Below are 21,448 nucleotides of genomic sequence, written 5' to 3' on the forward strand. Positions count from 1 at the left end.
ACAGCGCTATCACCTATCTATTTGCTTTTTCAAACATTTTCCTCATCACAAACTTACCTAATTAAAAGCCCAATACAGTTAAACTGCTTTTTTGTGGAAACAAATGATTTAGTTTATCCTCCTTCACTATCATTTCTGGGCCAGTATATATGTTAATTTCCATTGCGGAAGTTAAAATAGATGATACACAGTAGAGGAGAAACAGGCATTCTAAAATTGTCAGTATTCATGTCACACTGTTTTAAATGTGATAGGCTTCTGAAGAGTTAAAAAAAGATACACTAGTGACTAGAATATAGTTTCAATATCCATCTGCCCCTTGATTCATTTAGAGGAGTTTTCTATAGAGTTTTAGTTTAAAAATGGAAACAAAAATTTGCCAGACTGGAAATCTGCATCTCAACCAAATCAAACACTAGTATGAAGAAGAGAGTAATTTTCATCTTGAATTGGAGATGACATCATTTAATTTTAATTATTCTAAACTAAGAGGGAATAAAAGGCCAAGAATCAACTTTTTTTCCAGCAGGTGCCCAAATCCTCATATAAATTATTAGGTAGATAAAGAAATATTAGTAAATCACATGATTCAAAAAACTCCATGTCATATCCAAATAATACAAATTCCACACTGATTACTTTAATGCCTGTTAGATTCTCTTTTCACTCTCTTCTTCTTTGGAGATATGCCCGTTGAGAACTGGGTCGCAGAAGCGGTCAATGAACACACGTGTGTGCCTTGCCCAAGCATACGCATGCACACTCACCCACAACTCACATGTAAGCATTCCTTCTCCCTCCCCCACTGGTCTACAAAAAATGGAAAGGTTGGGGAACGCTGCACTGGATACTGCAAACTAAAAAGCAAATAAACTTTAAACAGTCCTTTTCCCCCCATTCCTGCCTGTATTATTTGTCTCCTTCCAAAGTAGCTTTTCAACAAACATAAAAGACCCCAAACGTTTCATTGTACATTAGTGGTTTGCTTCTAAGATTAAACTCTCTGATAAGACATGAAAGAAACATTATTGGGCAAGTTATTGCTTCTTATCTTAAAAAATACCCCATCTTTATTAACTTAAGACAGATAAAATGAATCTAGGATATATTTAGAAGTTTGGCCAATTCAATTATATTCCCCCTGAGGTAGTCATTTCAAATCATTCTCAATGGCACTTATGTGAGTTGAACCTTTAATACACACATTGACTCACGATAAACAACCGATACACAATTTTCTTCACCTCTTTCTGAAATCTCTATGGGTACTCCCATTTTGATTTGTAATGTCTCTGGAAAGCCAGTGAAGAATAATCTCAGCTATATGAAGTGTACATAAAACAGTTTGCCACATGCCAAAGACTGCTATGAGAAATTATTTAAAGGTGCAGTTAATACAGTTAACATTAATAGTGGACCTTTAATTCAAATATTCATACTCACACATTTCCTTTCAGAGACGTAATTGCTTTCAGAGATGTAATTTTGAATAGGAGTGTTTTACCAGATCCTGCATCAGATTCCTCATTGGTCTCTGATCTTAATATCTTTGCTTAATAATGTCTTCACCTGAGCTTGCCCACAAGCAATTGAGCTGGTTTCTTTTACCATATCTTCATCAGCTCAAATGTGTTTTCTACTAAACAAGTGTTAATCTTGCCTAATAGCAATAGCACTTAGACTTACTATATATACTGCTTCACAGCACTCTCTAAGTGAATTACAGAGTCCACATATTGCCCCAATCTGGATCCTCATTTTACCGACCTCAGAAGAATGGAAGGCTGAGTCAACTTTGAGCTGGCTGAACTTTTGACAGTGGGCAGAGTCAGCAGAGTTAGCCTGCAATATTGCATTCTAACCACTGCGCACCACGGCTCATCACTTTGTTCTTCTAGTCCAACCTTTCCTGATTTGGGTATCCTCTAGAACAGGGGTCCCCAACCTTTTGGACCTCAGGGACCAAGTTCATAATTTTAAATCCCGCGGACCACTAATACAAATCCAGTGTGCTACTTGCTGAAGTGCCTGGACTCCCAGTGACGGGATGCGGTCCTTCAGGCACTCTCCCTCCTTTCTCTCTCTCTCTCTCCCCCACTCTTTCTCTCTCATTCTCTCTTTCTCTCTCTCTCTCCCACTCATTCTCTCTCATTCTCTCTCCCTCCCCCCATTCTTTCTCTTTCTCTCTCTCCTCTCTTTCTCTCTCTCCCCCACTCTCTCCCTCTCTCTCTCTCTTTCTGATTCTCTCTCTCTCTGATCCTCTCATTCTGTCTCTCTCTCTCATTCTCTCTATGATTCTCTTTCATTCTCTCTTTCTTTGTCTCTCATTCTCTCTCATTCTGATTCTCTCTCTCTGTGATTCTCTCTCTCTCTCTCTCTCTCATTCTCTCTCTCTTTCATTTGCTCTCTGATTCTCTCTCATATCATGGGCCAGCCTTGGGGCTGAGAGGAACTCAAGCATCTCCCTGAGACCGAGGTGCCCGGAGCACCGACAAGGGCCGGAAGAAGTGCAGGAGTGAAGCACGACTTGAACTTGCGTGGCATCAGCATTCCGCCTCAGTATATTTGTGCCAGCCAGTGGCACAAAGTAGCCCTCATCTCCTGCCACTTGGGATTTGGAGAGGTAAATGGCAACTAGTCCAGGGAACAGCCAGATTTTGCTCTCCATTACAGATGCCAGATTGGCCCACTACAAGCTCTCATCTCTCGAGGAGCCGGCTGAAGTTTCCCATGCTACTTCAGCAAGTGCTCCTGGAGAGACGAGAGCTTGCAGGGGGCCGATCTGGCGTCCGTAATGGAGAGCAAAATCTGGCTGCTCCCCGGACAAGACGCCATTTACCGCTCCGAGTCCCAAGCGGCAGGAGACAAGGGCTACTTTGCGTTACCAGCTGGCACAAATATACCGAGGCGGAATGCTGATGCCATGCAAGTTCGAGTAGGGCTTTGCTCCCACAGCTTCCAGCCATTGCAAATGCTGCTTCGGCCCGCTTGCACTGCCCCTTCCCCCACCAGCATCATTATTTCATTCTGGATGGAGAGAGCTGCACTCCTTTTTGCATATTGCATCACCTAGAAAGTTGCACAGTGCACGTACTACCCCAGGGCGGAGATTTCCAGCCCCGCCATGGCTGGTCCCATAATTCCAGAGCTGTAGTAGTCATACTCACAGGACTGGCCTATTGGTCATCCTGGAGCAGCTTCTCCACCAGAGTGCACTGGCAAAAATACAAAGATTTCTCCACGGACCACCAAAATTTTCTCACGGACTACCAGTTGGTAACCGCTGCTCTAGAATGTATAGATTTCAAGATGCAACATTTTCAGCTACTGGGAAATTTTCAGAATTGAGATTCATAGATTTCATGAAAACGGTTGTAGCTCCCCCCCACCCAATACTGGATATATTTTTGATGTTTTTAACTTTTTAGACATTCAGAGTCATTTTACAAGTGAGTGGCGATATATATTGATTATATTGTTCTTACATTATGAAATGTTTATCTCTATTTAAAATATTTGTAAATAATTGTAAACACTGATTATAAATACTTCACCATGATATAGAAAACATTAGACTTACTTTGGATGTGTGAATACATCTATGAGCTTGACTTCTTCCACCACGTCTCCTCCAATAGATCGGACTAAATCATAGAAGTCGTTTTCACAGTACTTTTCAGAAGGCAGCCAAAAAGATATATCATTGATTACAGGAGGATATTTACTGAAAGGCTAAAAAATATAAAGATTTTTTAAAAAAGTAAACCAATATTCTGAAGTAAATAGTGAGAATATAATAAAAAAGTGATTACTCTAAATATCATTAAGATTGTGTTTATTTATAACTATTGCTTCCTATTTTTCAATATAATCATTATAAATTAATTACAACATAGACTAAGCAGCAATAAAGTTACATTATATGTTGAATCTTTAAAATGTTATACATTATATTACATCTTAAAAATAGAATCTTTTAAATTTAACTTTAAATAAAATAATTCTTTAAGTATATATACAGTATTTTCACCTAGCTTTATCACATTTCAGATTAGCTCTTTACATGCTAAAGTTCAAAAACCATTTTTTCAGTCTGTATGTGCTTAATATTCATAGATAAAGACATTACTCCTAATGTTAGTAAGACTAAGTAAGAAATTCGAAGAGAAACTTAGCTTTTGAAGTGTGCACAAAATGAAAAATATCTCAAACCAGAAACTGAACATAATTTTGGCATGAAAGAGTAATTTAATTTAATTAATAATTTAATTTATTTATTCAGTATAATATGACCACCCACTTCAAAAGACAGTTCAAAAGACTCTAGGCAGTTTATAAAATTCATGGGGGGGAAATTAAAACCCACAAAAATCATCACCCTGAACTGAAACAGATCAGTACAATCAGTAAATACATACATACATATATACATACATACATACATACAGGGACTCAACCCTGTCAATCAAGAACTCACACTCTTTCAGACTTAAGGAACCAAGAACATGAGTTTCTTCACAGTAGTTTCTTTATTGTTGTTTGCCTATAGACAGGAATCTTGCCAGAGTAAAGCACTTATCTGCATATCTATTGATATCCTGCAAACTCCAACTTTCCCTTTTTCTGCATATCAAACATTCCAGGCTTCTTTGTCTCTTTGCTCCCTGAGAAAGAGCCCCTCCCTCCTGCCACTCTGGCCTACATTCTACCACATGCACCATCATTATCCTCAGGTCTAGGAACAGAGCAAAGTATTAAGGGCTTTCTGGAACCCTAGGAGAGTGGGTGCTGTCGAAAACTCTGAAAAGATGCTGCTCCAGCGGATGGGGATTATGACAGAAAAAGCCTGCTTATAAACACAGACCCTATGCCATGAAGAGCTTGAACCTGAATTGCATCTGGAAGACTACTGGCAACCAATGAAGCTCACGTAGCAGCAGTGACAAAGGGACATACCATCAAGCAATGGTGAAATCCAAAATTTTTTACTAGCGGTTCTGTGGCTGTGGAAGGATATTGCAAAATCTCCATTCCCACCCCACTCTTGGGCCAGCCAGAAGTGGTATTTGCCAGTTCTCTGAACCACTCAAAATTTCTGCTACCAGTTCTTCGAACTGCTCAAAATTTCCGCTACCAATTCTCCAGAACTTGTCAGAACCTACATTTTGTGCCAACTATAGCACCCAGATGGTCTTCAAGGGCAGCCCCTTGCAATAGTCCACTCAAGAAGTGATCAGTATTATGCTTTTCATTTTCATTGTTATCATTCAGTTTTAAACACTGCCTGTAGATACTCAGAATAAAATCACCATCAACAGGAGCTTCATGGCATGCATATCCATGACAGAGTATACTATATTGATAAACACTCATCATACAAGGGAAAGGAAATATGTTTTATTTTTCTTCAATTTTCCCCTGGTATGATTTTGCCATTCCTAAATTATATTGTTAATATAATGACATTACAATATCACAAATCAGGCTACCTCTTGCAGTCCAAACACAGGGAAGGTACTCCATTAAGTCATAAAATCCATTCAAATAAAGGGCAGAAAACGTTGGGTCTACTCAGATGAGCTTTTTAAAATTCTGATTTATTGAGAAACATTGTTAAATTTTCATACTCCTTACAGCACACTAAAGTTCTCAGATTAGAAAAGTTCAGAAAAAGAAGCATGGAAAGGGGGGAATGTGTCGTGTCCCACTCCTCCGCTGACGGCCGGGTCAGGGAAATCCGAATCAGGCTTGCCTCTGCAGCTCTGCCCAAAGTCCTAGCAAAGTCCTCAGAGCAGGCAGGAGACCAGTAAGTGACTTCAGCAAGATAAGTTCGACTTTGCCTGACTCAGAGACTGCCAGAAAGCAGATCCTTTATATAGGCCATGGGGTGTGGCTCCATGACTCAGCACTCATTAAGGCCTGCCCCTCCCTTCCTTCTGTTGCCTCCGCCTATCCAATCTTCTGATGCGAGGGTCACTCCAATCAGCTGTTGGTAATAAACCCTCCTCAGGCTCACATGCTGTGGAGGAGGGGGAGGGGTCTAGCTGCTCCGTTTGCCTGGGCATGGAGTCAGGGCTGGGGCCGGGAGGTGCTCCTTCTTCTGCAGTTTGTCTGGGCATGGAGCCAGGACTGGGGCCGGGAGGCATACATTCCTCCGTGTTCAGGAGTAGGTAAGAAGGCCCCGGCTGCTCTGAGGGCGGGCAAGACACAACAGAATGTAAAATATCTTTAAAGGGAAAACATTAATGAATATGAAATAGATTGTTTAGATTTGGGCAATCTGGTCGCCCACATATACATGCTGATACAATTGTGCTAAAATGGTCACAAGATAATAGATTATTTTCACTGAGATTATTCATGAGTTCAATGTTCACAAAACTGGAATTGGACATTTTAAAAATAATTCAAATACCAGCTTCCAAACCTCTACCAATTCAGTGACTCTGTACTGCACAGAAGGCCGGGTTGCAGGTAACATAAATCCAGGCTTTGTTTAACCCAATTACAGTTTTTTTAAACATCTGAACCCATGTCGAGCAACAATTTATGATTTCTTTCTGGACAACTAATCTAAATCTAATGCCGTTTGAAGTTGGATTACAAATTTCGTATACTTTCTTTAAAAAAAGAAAGACCCTGGAATGCGCAAGCAAACAAATCTCACAGCCTGCATGAACACACAGCTTCCATCAGTGCCTCACAAACATGCAAGTAAAAAACCCATGCTTTTCAATAAACAGTTTAATACTGTTTAAACAAAAGCCCTCTCCCACATAAACAGGAGCAGAATAGCCTTTTACTCCTGGGAAACTTCAGATCCATCTGGATACTGTAATAGACAGTGGCAAAACAAACCATAGTTGTTTTAATAAATTGGGATTAGTCTATCTCACGGGTGTCAAACTCAAGGCGTCTCATTGCCGTCACGTGACGTTTTGTGACTTTTCCCCCTACGCATAGCTGGGGTGGGCGTGGCCTGCACATGATGCGGGCCACTATTTGACACCCCTGGCCTATCTACAAACTAATATGTTATTAAACAAACCATGTTAAAACAGTATTGGCTTACATTTATGAGTAAACAAAGAATTACCAACCCCCTGGTGCTAAGACAGAAGACAATAGGGCTTTAACTTTCATGGATATGGCCCTGCTTAGAGTTTTTATTTGTAATTTTTCTCTCGAGCTAAAGGTCCCAGCCAAGATGGACAGCATGAAGTAGAAATCAAAAACATTAAAAAAGGGCTCGTCTGCCTGTCAACTCCATCTTGCAAATGATCCACCTTCACCCTACATTCATGTTAACATATTTCCTCTTTTGTCCTGTGCCCTATCAAGTGATCCCCAGCTGCTTCGGCAGTAAACAATGTTTCTTAGTTCCCTTTTCTGGCCACAGCAGCTGATGCACTGCCTGATTAATATAATGCATTAACTCAATAGGAGAATATATTTTATGCCTCGGAAATATTTTATGACAGAACAGCGGAAATCCTAAGCGAATACCTGATAAAGTAATAAACTTGTAAGAAGCGTAAATTTACACTAAACTGATTTACACAGACCTGGCTGCACGTGATGCAAACACTTTAATGAATATCTGATCAGGAATACTGTGAGAATTTCAAATTAACAACCCCACAGTGATTCCAATTGTGAATCACAAATGCTTATCCACCTTGTTACACGAATACACTTGTCAAACAATTCATTGCCTCTACAGTGCTTGCAAAATTCAAGCCTCGATAAAAACCATCAAACATTTCTTAACGAAATACCAGAGGAAACAGTGAAGGACTGGCCCATGGTGCTTCTGCCAGTGAAAATGGAGCTTGGGAGCCCATTTTTACTGGCAGAGGGTTGCAGGAGGCCATGGCAGCCAAAAACAGAGCTCGGGAGCCTGTTATCACTGGCAGAGGGTTGCAGGAGGCCATGGCAACCAAAAATGGAGCTTGGGAGCCCATTTTCACTAACAGAATGCTCAGTCCCCCATAGGTGACACAAGTAACATCAAGCTGGCCACACCCATCACAGCCCCCTGATGCAGCCTTCAATGACATCAAGTTTGACACCCCTGTCCTAGAATGTTACGTTTTATACTGGAAATTAATTTATTACACGTTCTATTTATTCAAATTCATCCTACCTGCTCCACGTAACATTTGAGGAAAGGAATTAAACTGTACCATTAAAAAAAACTGGGATAGGGCTGCTCCATCAGCAGCCCTGATGGAGTATAATTTGAGTATAGGATCGATCGTTGGATAAGTGATTGTATTGTACACTGGTCAAATTGTGGGAATTATTATGGAAAATAAAAAAATTTTGCTCTGGGAAAAAAAAACCTGGGATAGGTTAAATCAGGCTGAAGTTTGGTAAAAAAATGATACCTTAACCAAATAGTGAAAACCAGCCAAAATGAAGGCCTACTTGGGTCTTTCTTCTGAGGTAAGAAGTTCCATTATCTAGAACAGCAGTCCCCAACCTTTGCTGCTTGGCAACCCAGTTGAGGTCTGGGCCATGTGAGTGGTGGGAAGGTGCGTGCACACAGTCCTTTTATGAGTGGCCAGACAGTGTGCATGCACACAGCTCGACTTATGCAAATGACGGGCCGGCCCATATGCTTGCAAGTGCCGCCAGCCTGCTGCTCGTGCAAGTTGAGCTGCATATGCACATGCTCCAGCCAGCCACTCGTGTAGCCCAATTCCAAATAGGCCACAGCCCAGTAATGGGTCACAGCCTGGAGGTTGGGGACCCCTGATCTATAATGTTAAAAGTATACATATTTAGATTCCTATTAAAATGCGACATTAATGAAACAGCAGATGATCCAACTCAATAGATCAAAATTGTCTTAGAGGAACCCCCTCCAAAAATGTTATGAATCATGCCATGCCATAAAAAAGAAGAAAATGTTTACTCACTGAAAATATAATATAATACCATAGACAAGAATCTCTTCATTAATATTGGAGAATTCATTACAAATACATAATCCACAGAGTGTGATTATAGCACTTCTTAGTAACAGGCAAACTATGAACCAAAATGTTCCCAGGAACCAAAGAATTCCTGTCTTGCCCCTTGAAGTACCTTAGGATCCACTTTTTGATATTGCCCTATGCAATTTCCTTCCCCCCTCCCTTTTACAGATCAATAAGCACTGAACATAATATTTTCTAGAGGGAAACAGAGGCTGAATCAACATTCATAGAAAATTTCCATGTACTGAAAAATGTCAACACACAATAATCTGTTTTAAATTTATATCGTATCAGAACAAAATTAATTGTCATTTTGCTTGATTAAACAGAAATCTCCCACTGGTCATATAGAGTTAAACATATTTCTTCTTCCTTCCAATTATAATTATCCATCTATCTGGAGAAACATGATGTGTGATTTTGCATATATTTTACATATATTTTCTTACATACAAATTACTGCAAAAACAAACATGCAAACACAAACTGCATCAGTAAAAGCATCTCAATTCCCCAATTACTGAGCTAATGTAATCGTTTCACAGTCACTGAGGCAACTGTTGTATTTAAACATTTTGTTTTCTCCAGCTGACATAATTCGGTTCGCTGCTCTGGACTTTGTGTTGCAACTGCAGTGAAATAAGAGTCAAAGGAGAAGAAAATGTCCTAGTGTCTATATAGTTCCTAATTTTGGGACAATTCTACCCTTTACAGTATCACTGAATCTTTGTTCCCTAGGAGATTATTCTAAGGGTTAATATTCTGTTTGCAACTGAATGGAGCTCAGCAGCAGTGGATGTGAATTATTAATTGGGATAATAACATATATATTCTATCCTTCCCATACAAAATGTGTGCCATTTTTGAAATTACAGGCAATCATTTCTCACATAGAAAGTACATTACAATCTTAGAGAATTTTAATTAAATAATCCATGTTTGTTAAATTAATGTGCAGGCCACATTTTTTTTCACAAATATAGTAAATTCTTGGAATTTTTAATACATTAAAATATACCTAGACAAAAATATTTTATATGTTAAGTATGTATTCTAGAATACATTTTTAAAAATGTAAAAACATATAAGTGGAAAAAATATATAATTACAGCTTTTAAAAGAAACACCCTTGCATGACTTAGAGCAAAAATAAATTTGGCCATCAGTAATCGGTACTCACTGTATTCGAAATATTGTTGCTTTAGCTCAGAATTTTGAAAAAATATAAATAAAATTTTTTCCCAAGCATGGATAAGTTAAAAAATTGAAAATATTAATTTTAAAGGCAGCTATTAAAAATGCCCAAGTGTATTGTTCCTTGCTGTCCATTTTACCTGCAGTTCCATTTCTTGAAACAATGGCCCTATTCTTCAGTTCATTCCTCAACAGGAACCACTGTTATCTTCTCCAACAAAAGAAATGAAAAGGGGCTTGAAACCCCTTAGTAAAATAATTCAGAAAACCGAACAAAACTGGACCAAATTATAGAATATAATTTGCCACTGCTAGAGAGATAGAAAACCTGATTCCTGCTTCAGGCGGTGAGCCATGTTTTCAAAATAGGAACAGAAAGGCCTCTGGAAAGCCTACCGTAGTCCATCTTTTCTCAGATATTTGCAGAACCAGTCTCAATATGCACCATACTGAGATTTCTAGCTGCTTCGCATAGTTTTTACTATTAAATTTAGTCAATTTGATTGGGACATGTTTGATGAAAGAAGATAACATTTATTATATGTGACCAAAATTGGTCTTTCAGCAAGAACTTTATCCAGCTGGGGAAAGGGGTGGAAGAGTGCATTAACGAGAAAATTTGAAAATTCACAGGTGAAGTAACATGAATGACAATTATATATCTGGCATCTCTATAAGTGTCACAATTGAATTAAGTTCACACTTTGCCTTGGGTGAACTACTTCAGTCACCTTGAGTGTTCAAATTGAATTTAAAGAGAGATTTATTTGTGGATTGGATTTATGTACCACCCAATCTCATTCAGAGGTGATTCTGGGCAGCTTACAAAAGCTTAACACCAGAAACATTAAAAGATATAACAGTAATAACAACAATAATAATAGTTATATTAAAATTTATCATTAAAAGATTAAAAGATGGGGGGGAAGAGCATGAAGATCACAGAGGAGGAGGTAAGATTTTCTCTCAATCTACTAAGAACCTCCAGACTGAACCCATTCACCACCCACAGTTTGCTGGCAGAGCCTGGTCTCTAGGCCCATGATGGCAAATCTATGCTACAGGTGGCACACATAGCCATATCGGTGGACATGCAAGCTTAACTCTGGCACGCATGCACGTGCCGGCCAGCTGATTTTTGGGCCTTCTGGGTGGGACTGGAAGTTGGCAAACTGGTTGTTTCTGGCCTCCAGAGGGGAGGGGAAGGCCGTTTTCACCCTCCCCAAGCTCCTAGAAAGGCTCTGGAGCCTGGGGAGAGAAAAAACCACGCATAGAATTATGAGTATGGGCACACATGCGCGCAACCAGCCCCCACTTCCTGGCATGCAATGGCAAAAAGGTTACCCATCACTGCTCTAGGTGTTAGGAAAGGACCGGAGGGTCAGTGTGTATCTCACCTTGGGGGAGGAGTATGATGTTTCAAAGGGAAGATGCACAATAAATAAAACAAAACATGCAATGCTCTCACTTGCTTACGTTGCAGCTTTTATAACATAAAACAGACAGCTTCTCTTTACTGTTCAAACTAATAATGTGGTTTGGGACAATGTTTCCTGCTGTTTCTTATAAGAATTTTTAAGAATTAGTTTTATGGCTATCTGCATTTTTCTCTCTTCCTGCTTTTGTTAGTTGCAAGCTAATGTTTGTCTGTTGCAAGATAACATGGCCTGTATTTGTTACTGATGTATTGATATGTATTTCAATAGTTAGAAATATTTCTGTATGTTCATACCCATCCCCTTAGAGGGATGATATGTGTCATAATCTGGAAAATTCTGCTTAGCTGTGACACAGGAAACAATGAACAGTTCCCTCTAGTATACCAGTTTAAGGCTATACACACACACACTTTTATTAAATATTTTTTTAAAAAACATATAAACGAAGAAGAAAGAAATCTTTAAAAAAAGGTAGAAGTACAATAAACAGACAAAAATAAAAGAAAAATATAAAACAAAACAAAACAGATACAAGGAAGTAGCTTCCGATATACTTTACAGAAGTTCTAAGACTAATGTATTCTAGGCTTTTTAAAAATGTCTTTACATTTATTTTTCCCTAGGCATCAATTCCGTGATTTTTGAATTTTATTAGACTGCTTTTGTCCTCTTTTTAACCTTGTTTTTATTCTCTTTTACTATTTTGTTGTATTTTATTCTTGATGTATTTTATATGTGTTGTAAACCACATCAGGATAGCACAAAAAATGCCTCAGATAAATAGATGCTACATTTTGCACCCATAATAAAAGCTAAGCTTTAAAATATAGTCGCGTAGAAGAGTAAATACACCCTACTGATTTTATTTTACTCTTTCATCGTATTTCAACATGCAGATATTTGATCTCCATTTCAATAATGTTGACAGATAAAGGGAATGTAATATAACAAATATCACACACTGTTTATGTTTTGTCACACATTGTGCAGCTTAAATAAACATAAATGCAAATTTTGCGTGTGAAAACGTAAGTACAGCACTATATCGATCACTATCTCAAATACCTACAATTAGTATCAGATGCAACAGAGCTAGTACAAATGATTAGAGCATTGAGAGGATCTAGGAAGAACCTATCTTATTTAGACATTTAATTTGATTTGCTTTTTGAAGTGTGAGGTGCCTTAACTGAAAAAGTTCTCTAAGGTCTTCGGGGGGGGGGGGGGAGATTATAGATGCCTATGAGCCTGAAATCGTCAACAAGTAGAGAAGATTTCAAATAGCTGCCAATTTATCCAGGCAAGGCATTCCAGGAAGTTCAGCATGAAGTAAGATACTGAAAGAAATTTCTAAGAATCCCTGAAATTAACTATGTGACCTTCAAGTATCTTGCCACATTAGAAAGAAGCTGGGGAAAAAAAAGAGATCTACACCGGAGGTCTGCCAGGAGGAAATCTTTGGTGTCCAGAAAAAAACATCTGAACAAGACTAAAAGTTTGCTCATGAACTACCTGGGCAAAGACCAGGACTTTTGTAACATTGTGCTCTAGACAAACAAGGCAAAAACTGTATAGAATTATTTGATCACATCAGAAAACATGTTTGGCAAAATCCACAGACAATACTTCACAAGAAGAACCTGATACCAACTGCTACCAAGCACAAGTGGAGAAAATGTTAAGATTTGGGATCCACTATTGCACTGAGAGAGAAAATCAGTTAAAATTACATTAAAACATACAAAATCTCCTTTTTTAAAATTGCAATTTATGAAATAAAAATCCTGCCATGGAGTAGCGCAAGTTATATAATGTGCTTGTTTATATAACGCACTAAAGCACATTGTTTCAGATTTTGCACGATAATGAGGAAGTCTCATTTTTCTTCTACTTGTTTTTCCTTCCCAGATCCTTGCTAAAACTTTTGCACAGTACTTAGTTCAGGAAAAAAGTTATTTTGTCATCACTTTAGAACGGGGCAGAATCACAAGAGCGGATAACATAAAATCACTGTAGCTGTTTTGCATATTGGACCAGGATTTTCTTTTATAGAGTAATTTTTTTTGGTGAAAATCATTTTACAGTAAACTGAAAATTATTTCATATGTTTCTTATCTCGAAATTGGATGGAAATAAGATTTGGGAGTATAATTGGAGAGGACTCCAAGACCTAGTGTTCAGGAGCTATTGGTTTCCCATCTTTGATTTATTATTTTGGACCACAGTTGTTGTGTTTTTTGTTTTTTTTACATTTATATCCCGCCCTTCTCCGAAGACTCAGGGCGGCTTACATTGTGTAAGGCAATAGTCTCATTCTATTTGTATATTTATATACAAAGTCAACTTATTGCCCCCCCAACAATCTGGGTCCTCATTTTACCTACCTTATAAAGGATGGAAGGCTGAGTCAACCTTGGGCCTGGTGGGACTAGAACCTGCAGTAATTGCAGACAGCTGTGTTTAATAACAGGCTTCTTACAGCCTGAGCCACACCGCGGCCCTTCTATTTGTCTTGGTTGTAGCAAGGTATTTGGAAACAAACTTGTGTGGATTATCATAGGCAATAACATTAAAATCAGTGGCAGCCTGGTAAATTAGATCATAGAAGTGGAGCAGAAGGAAAACAATGCTAAGATAAAGTAGCAGCCAGGGAACCAGAGATCATTTCAGCAGCACATTTTGAATAAAACCTGAAGACTGTTGAGCATTTTTCAGGGGGGAAAAATGTTTAGCTACTTTCAAGGTACACATAAAGAGAATATTTGACATGGTGATAATGTATTCTGCTTTGGGCATTTTACTTGGACTTTTACGCATTTGATTTCTCTTTTGCCTCATTCTGTTCTTATAACAACCTTCCTGCATTTCCTATTTATATCCAATTATTTCTTCTGGAAATGCAGAGTGATCTCAGTGACTGATAGATTGTTAAAATAAGCTCAATCGTATAGGCAAATGGATTCTGAAAAGCTGGAAAACTTAATATGGAAACACAAGAAAGCATTTATTGAAATTTAACCTGCCTCAGTGTTGAAGCATCGGAAGAACTAACAACAGTAAATACAACAATGGAAACAGGAGATGGAATGATATAAAACAATCTGTAAGAAATAAGTGCAACAATGAAAATTTAACCAAGGAGTAATGGTGAAGGCTCTAGCTATTTAGGAAGTTAAGTAACCATTAAATGAAAGTACTCATCATATCAGATATGCATATCAGATATTTTTTATTTTAAATTCTGTCTGCTGCATTGTATATATCAATAATAAAAGTAATTATCTTTGTATTAAAATTTTAGGAATTAGCCATTTGCATTAATTACAAGATTTGATATGAAATAAACTTTTCTAATGCTATACTATTTATTGTGGTCTGAGAGCAAGTACCATGATAATTTAAAATGTCATTAATTCAAACAAGTTAATTGTCAATGGAATCTTTGTATTTGTATAGAGCCATTTTAAGTAAACAAGACACCTGTAATTAAATGACTGAACAGAGTATTGAAGCACAGCATAAGTAAAATCCTGAGTATATGACTTTTGCTTCTACAGTTTTCCTTGCTGTCTCTGGAACAGACCAAGGAGAAGGAACCACACACGCTAGATGGATGAGTTTATTTTACTCTAAAACCGGGGTGTCACACTAGTGGCCCTTGGGCCAGATGCAGCACATGCAGGCTACGCCCACCCCAGCTCCGCAAAGGCAAAAAACATTGTGATACGTCACGTGACGATATTGAGTTTGACACCTGTGCTCTAGCACATCGACATTCAAAACACTACAACCACAAAAGTGCAAAGATTGAGGAAAGAATGGAAATTATAATAAAAAGCATAGAAAGATAGAACTTTGGGAATTCATTGTTATAATTTCTTTAGTTCATAACCAATCTCAAGACCCTTGGGTTAATGCTGTTGATCTGCAAAATTGTTTCCATTTTACCATTCAGGAAAAAACGATGTGGGCTCTTCACACGTAACACCAATATGATGAATGAGGATGTAGAATTTTTCATTAAAATATATATATTTTCTTTTGTAGACTACTGAGCACAACTTTTGTACTCTGAATCTTAATAATTCATAGGAGACTTCCGGTTGATGTCGCAGTGGGAACGGACTGGAAAATAGCGGGCTCTGAAGAATTGAGCAGGAGTGGTGTTTGGATGAAGTGCCAGAACTGGGTGAGATAACTGCCAATTAAACTAAGAAAAAAGGGAATTGAAGTCTTAAAAGAATCCCTGAACTTGGACTAGCAGCTATCTGGCATTTGGGGAGAAAAAAACACAAACACGGAAAAAAGAGAAAGTGTGGACTGTAACACAAAGACTCTAAGAGGAAGTCTTGAATTAGGAAAATTGGGGAAAAGCAAAATATTTTAAAACGGGAATAAATGATTTTCGGAAGAAAGACAACAAATTATAAGAGGTTTTGAAAAATTACTGAATATTTTGATAAACAATTGGATTTAAAAGACTATTTTGTAACGAGTAGAAACGGAGAGTGCCATCTGCTGGAGAAAAGAAAAAGTACTTTGATACCGTATTCAAATAGACAAAACAAGAAGCAGTTGTTTGAAGAACAAAGGAATATTTTAAGAAGAAAAGAAAAGAAGAAAAGAAGAGGAGATATAAGAAAATTACCGTATATACTCGAGTATAAGCCGAGTTTTTCAGCACGTTTTTTGTGCTGAAAAACGTCCCCTCGGCTTATACTCGAGTCTACGTCTTCGGGAACCCCGCACAGGAGGGGGTACCGAACGGACTCCCATGGGAGGGACGGGGAGCGGGCCCGCCGAGGTCTCGCGGGATTTGTCGCCCCCAGGCTGGCCCCCATTCCCGTGTCTGGTGGGCGGACGGCGCAAACTTGGCGGGCTGTGCATTGGCGCGGGGAAGCCTTGGTGGTGCAGTGTTCCCGTTCGCCCTGGCCTCCGTCCTCCGATCTCCTGCGCTGGGAGCGAGCGAGCGAGCCAGCGAACGGCTTCGGGCACCGCGGACTTTGGCAAGGAGGAAGGTGGGAGGGAAGCGGAGCTGCCGGCTGTGGGGGTTGAGGCGCAAGAGGAGTGAGCGTGGAAAGGCCTTTTTGTGTGTGTGTGCGTGTGTGTGCGCGCCTGTGTGCCCTAGGAAGGGAAGCGGAGCTGCCGGCTGTGGGGGTTGAGGCGTGCAAGAGGAGCGAGCGTGGAAAGGCCTTTTGTGTGTGTGTGCGTGTGTGCGCGCCTGTGTGCCCTAGGGAGGAAGCGGAGCTGCCGGCTGTGGGGGTTGAGGCGTGCAAGAGGAGCGCCTCCTCTTCCTCCACGCCGCTCCTCTGCACGCCTCAACCCCACCATCCCCCACCCTCTCCGCGCGTGAAGGTCACCTCCTCCCTCTTCCAGGCGGCGGCGGCGGCGGCGGCGGCGGCTCCGGCGAGCGCCACAGCCGGCAGCTCCGCTTCCCTCCCACTGGTCCCAGTCCAGCCGAACGGTGAAAGCGACATGCCGAGCGCCGCCCGCCACCATTCGCTGATTGGGACCGCTTGGCATGGGTCCACGCGGCGGGCGGGAGCCGCCAGCCTTCTCGGCCGACGCCACCGCTCGGGAAACCTCCTCCTCAGCCGAGAAGGCTGGCGGCTCCCCGCCCGCCGCGACCTGTTAAGCCGGTCCCAATCCAGCCGAACGGTGAAAGCGAGCGCGCCGCATGTCGCTTTCACCGCTCGCTGGACTGGGACCAGTGGAGGAAGCGAGCTGCCGGCTGTGGCGCCCGCTGAGCCGCCGCCGCCGCCTGGAAGAGGGAGGAGGTGACCTTCACGCTGGAGAGGGTGGGGGATGGTGGGGTTGAGGCGGCAAGAGGAGCGAGCGTGAGGAAGAGGAGGAGGCGCGCCTCTTGCACGCCTCAACCCCCACACAGCCGGCAGCTCCGCTTCCTCCCTAGGCACACAGGCGCACACACACGCACACACACACAAAAGGCCTTTCCACGCCGCTCCTCTGCACGCCTCAACCCCCACACAGCCGGCAGCTCCGCTTCTCCCTAGGGCACACAGGCGCGCACACACGCACACACACACAAAAGGCCTTTCCACGCCACTCCTCTTGCACGCCTCAACCCCCACAGCCGGCAGCTCCGCTTCCTCCCACCTTCCTCCTTGCCAAAGTCCGCGGTGCCCGGTTGCCGCTGGCTCGCCGCCGCTCCCAGCGCAGGAGATCGGAGGACGGAGGCCAGGCGAACGGGAACAGCCCACGCCCAAGAGGGAAAGGAGCGAGTGGGTGGGTGGCTGGGACGAGACCCCACCACAAACACACACACACACGCCTGTGAGACGCCTTGCTTGCATGTCACACACACGCACCGCCGCTGGGAAAAAAAGGATGGATGGATGGATGGAAGTAAGGAAGGAAGGATGGATTGATGGATGGAGGCGACCGCTTTGAAGCGCAACCCTTCTCCCGCAACTAAGGGGGTCAATGTTTTCCCAATCCTAGGGTGTGGGAAACAGTCATTCTTTCTTCCCCTAGTCTCTCCCGAGATCGCACTGCAGCGCCCATCATCCCCAGCCGGCAATCTGAGCTCGTGCCATGGCGGCGTGGAGGGTGTGGTGGTGGTAAACGGCCAGGAGAAAGCTTTCGCTCTTTCGAGAGGTCCTCTTGGAAGGCTGCCTTGGAAAGGGAAAGTGGGAGGGGCAGAGATTTCTCCTCAAAGGTCCCCTTGGAAGGCTGGGTTGGAAAGGGAAAGTGGGAGGGGCAGAGATTTCTTCCTCGGGTCCTTCTAGAGTCCTTGAGAAACTGATATCATACAAGGTTAATAAATTATACTCCTCCTCCTCATTGATGAGTTTTTCATCCTGAAATTGATTGAAACATTGTACCATCATATGCTGCCATAGTATAGTGTTAACAACATCTGTAACAATGATATATGAGCATGGCACTAAGTTTTTCTATATTTCCCTTTATTGAAAAACTTCCATCATGCTTCTTTCTGAAAACAAAGGTCATTATAATATACCTCATTATATATTTGATTTGATGATATTTCAGTTAATAAATACCATTTAAGGTGTTAAGCTTCTTTTCTTTTTCAGCAGCAAAGTGAATTACAACTTTAAAGAACTTTATTACTTTATATTCATTTATTTTAAGTATAGATTTTAGATTTTTAAACAAATATGTTTAGAGCTTTTATATCTTTCAAGTTATTCAAATTATCCCTCAGCAGGTATATAATGGCATCCAATTCCAATATCATGTTGGGGCTTTTGAGCAAGGGAGGAGGAACGTGAGCACCGCCTTTCGCTGGCATTCCGGGATTTCCCTTTGTTTAGAGCTGGGAATCCTCCTTCCCCTTTGCACTCCCTCCTCCTCCTCTCTCTCTCTCTCTCTCTCTCACACACACACACACACACACACAGACTTCTAAAGTCGATTGGCACAATGAAAGGCAAAGACCACAATTGTTTTAAGAAAGAAGCTTTAGCAGGAGGGGGATGGGAGGGTGTTTTAAGTTTTGGCAAACAGCCAGGCCAACTGTATTGGAGAAGGTCACACAACTGGCCTTAACATTTTAGCTGCTGTCTTTTCCTCACACTTGGGTTTAATGATATTAGAGACCCTTATTGCCCTGCCAAAAAAAAAAAAGCCACCCCAACGCCTATGAAAATTAACCTTCTCTGCCAAGAGACACTGTGCAGGGTATTTTCACTATTGGTGTGCATACAGGCTTAGATTTGTGCTGGGTTCTTAGTGCTTAGAGCACTGACCTTCAGAGGCACCCTGGTCCCTTGGAAGCTAAAGGAGGACTCATTTTCATGCTTGCAGTTGTATTGTCAATTTCTGTGAGACAATGTTGTTGAAGTAACTCACTCACTCATTCATTCATTCATTCATTCCTTGTGTGTCCAATCACACTTAGCCAATAAAAATTCTATTCTATTCTATTCTATTCATTCATTCATTCATTCATTTTATTTTGTCAAATACATATTAAATAATTATATAAATATAAGCATGAATTGAATACATAAAAGGAATACAACTAAAGGGAACATTAGGACAGGGACGGTAGGCACGCTGGTGCTCTTATGCACGCCTTACAGACCTCTTAGGAATGGGGTGAGGTCAATACTAGATAGTCTTTGGTTAAGGCTTTGGGGATTTTGGGAAGAGACCACAGAGTCAGGTAGCACATTCCAGGCATTAACAACTCTGTTACTGAAGTCACATTTTCTGCAATCTAGATTGGTGAGCATCACGATGAAGTTTGAATCTATTGTGTTCTCGTGTATTGTTGTGGTTGAAGCTGAAGTAGTCATTGATAGGAAGTACATTGTAGCAGATAATTTTATGAGCTATGCTCAGGTCATACCAAAGGCGGCGTAGTTCTAAATTTTCTAAAGCTGGGAATCCTCCTTCCCCCTTTTGCACTTTTATTGTTTTTCGTTCAAATAAATATTCATGTTATTTTACTTGGCTCTATCTTTATTTTTTACATTGACCAGTAGCTGCCTCATTTCCCACCCTCGGCTTATACTCGAGTCAATAGTTTTTCCCAGTTTTTGTGGTAAAATTAGGTGCCTCGGCTTATATTCGGATCGGCTTATACTCGAGTATATACGGTACATAGACTTTAAATTTTGGCTAAGTGAGAATGTTTAAGGAGTGACTGCATTTTCCATCTGGGTGGTTGTTTTATTTCTCTTCTCTTCCGGAAGATACCTTCATAATGGGATTTGACTGTTGCTGAATTTGGATAATAATGAATAATTGAGAAGAACATTTTAATTTTAAAGAACAAAAGGAATAATCAAAGAAGGAAAGAAGAAAAGAAGCGGAAATACAAGAAAACTATATAGGCTTTAAATTCTGGTTAAGTTCATAGAGATATAATTGGGGAGGTATTAAATTGTTATAAAATGGAGTTGCAAATGTATGAAGAGTTACTTTTCATGCTTAAAAGCATGAATCTTTAATCTTTAATAGGCAAAAAAGAAATGGAAAATTCATTTAAAAATTCAGAAAAAGAAAAGAAAGAGGAGTTGGAAGAGGAAAATTTCAATGAGAAACAAGAAATTAATAATGTTGAAGAGAAAATATTAAAAAAAATAGAAATCAGATAGAAAATTTCACAGAAATGTTTGGGAATGTTAAAAGAGCAGAGAGGAAAGGGGGAAAATCCCCCCTAAAAAAGAAACAGACAAAAGGGAAAAGGGGAATATCTTGAAGAGACAGGGGAAAACTTTAGTAAGGGAAGTTCAAACAACACAACAAAAAAAGATAAAAGGAAGCCAGAAGAAGAAATGTAACATATATAAAAAGAAAAAAAAAAGAATTGAGTAATTAGAGTGAGATAAAGGGTCGTGCAGAAAACTATTAGGAAAGGGGATGTTAAATTTTTTTTTGAGATGATGGTTAAAGATGAGATGATGAGGTAAACATTAGTAAATATACATAAGATACATTAATAAATGGAAATGGGAAAGTAGACAATATAATAATAATAGTGTTTTTTAAAGCTTTTTAAATTTGAATGAAATTTTAATTGTTATAGTAGTGGCAAGAGAGAAGTATAGCTGATTCCATTGCTGACTGTAGGGGGCGAGTCATTGGCCCCCACGGAGAGGGTCCGCAATCTAGGCGTCCTCCTGGATGTACGGCTGTCTTTACAAGAGCATATGATGGCCGTCGCCAGGGGAGCTTTTTATCAGGTTCGCCTGATACACCAGTTGCGTCCCTTCTTAGACCGGGATTCCCTATGCACAGTCACTCACGCCCTTGTCACTTCCCGCCTGGACTACTGCAACGCTCTCTACATGGGGCTCCCCTTGAAGAGCACCCGGAGGCTCCAACTGGTTCAGA

The 21,448-nt window shown here is 40.5% G+C and overlaps 1 protein-coding gene across 6 annotated transcripts in view; it reads right to left on the minus strand.

The window, feature by feature from the left end:
- FARS2 (phenylalanyl-tRNA synthetase 2, mitochondrial) overlaps positions 1-21,448 on the minus strand; it is a 244,977-nt gene that overhangs the window by 67,260 nt on the left and 156,269 nt on the right. For 4 of the 6 annotated variants that reach the window (XM_058178123.1, XM_058178119.1, XM_058178117.1 and 1 more), the window contains one exon: positions 3,581-3,732. The exons of the other annotated variants lie outside the window; for them this stretch is intronic. In XM_058178123.1, coding sequence (XP_058034106.1) covers positions 3,581-3,732 — 152 coding nt within the window. The remainder of the gene's footprint in view (positions 1-3,580; positions 3,733-21,448) is intronic. 6 annotated transcript variants of the gene reach the window in all.

Source organism: Ahaetulla prasina, chromosome 3 (assembly GCF_028640845.1).
Source record: "Ahaetulla prasina isolate Xishuangbanna chromosome 3, ASM2864084v1, whole genome shotgun sequence".
Taxonomy (NCBI): Eukaryota; Metazoa; Chordata; class Lepidosauria; order Squamata; family Colubridae; genus Ahaetulla; species Ahaetulla prasina.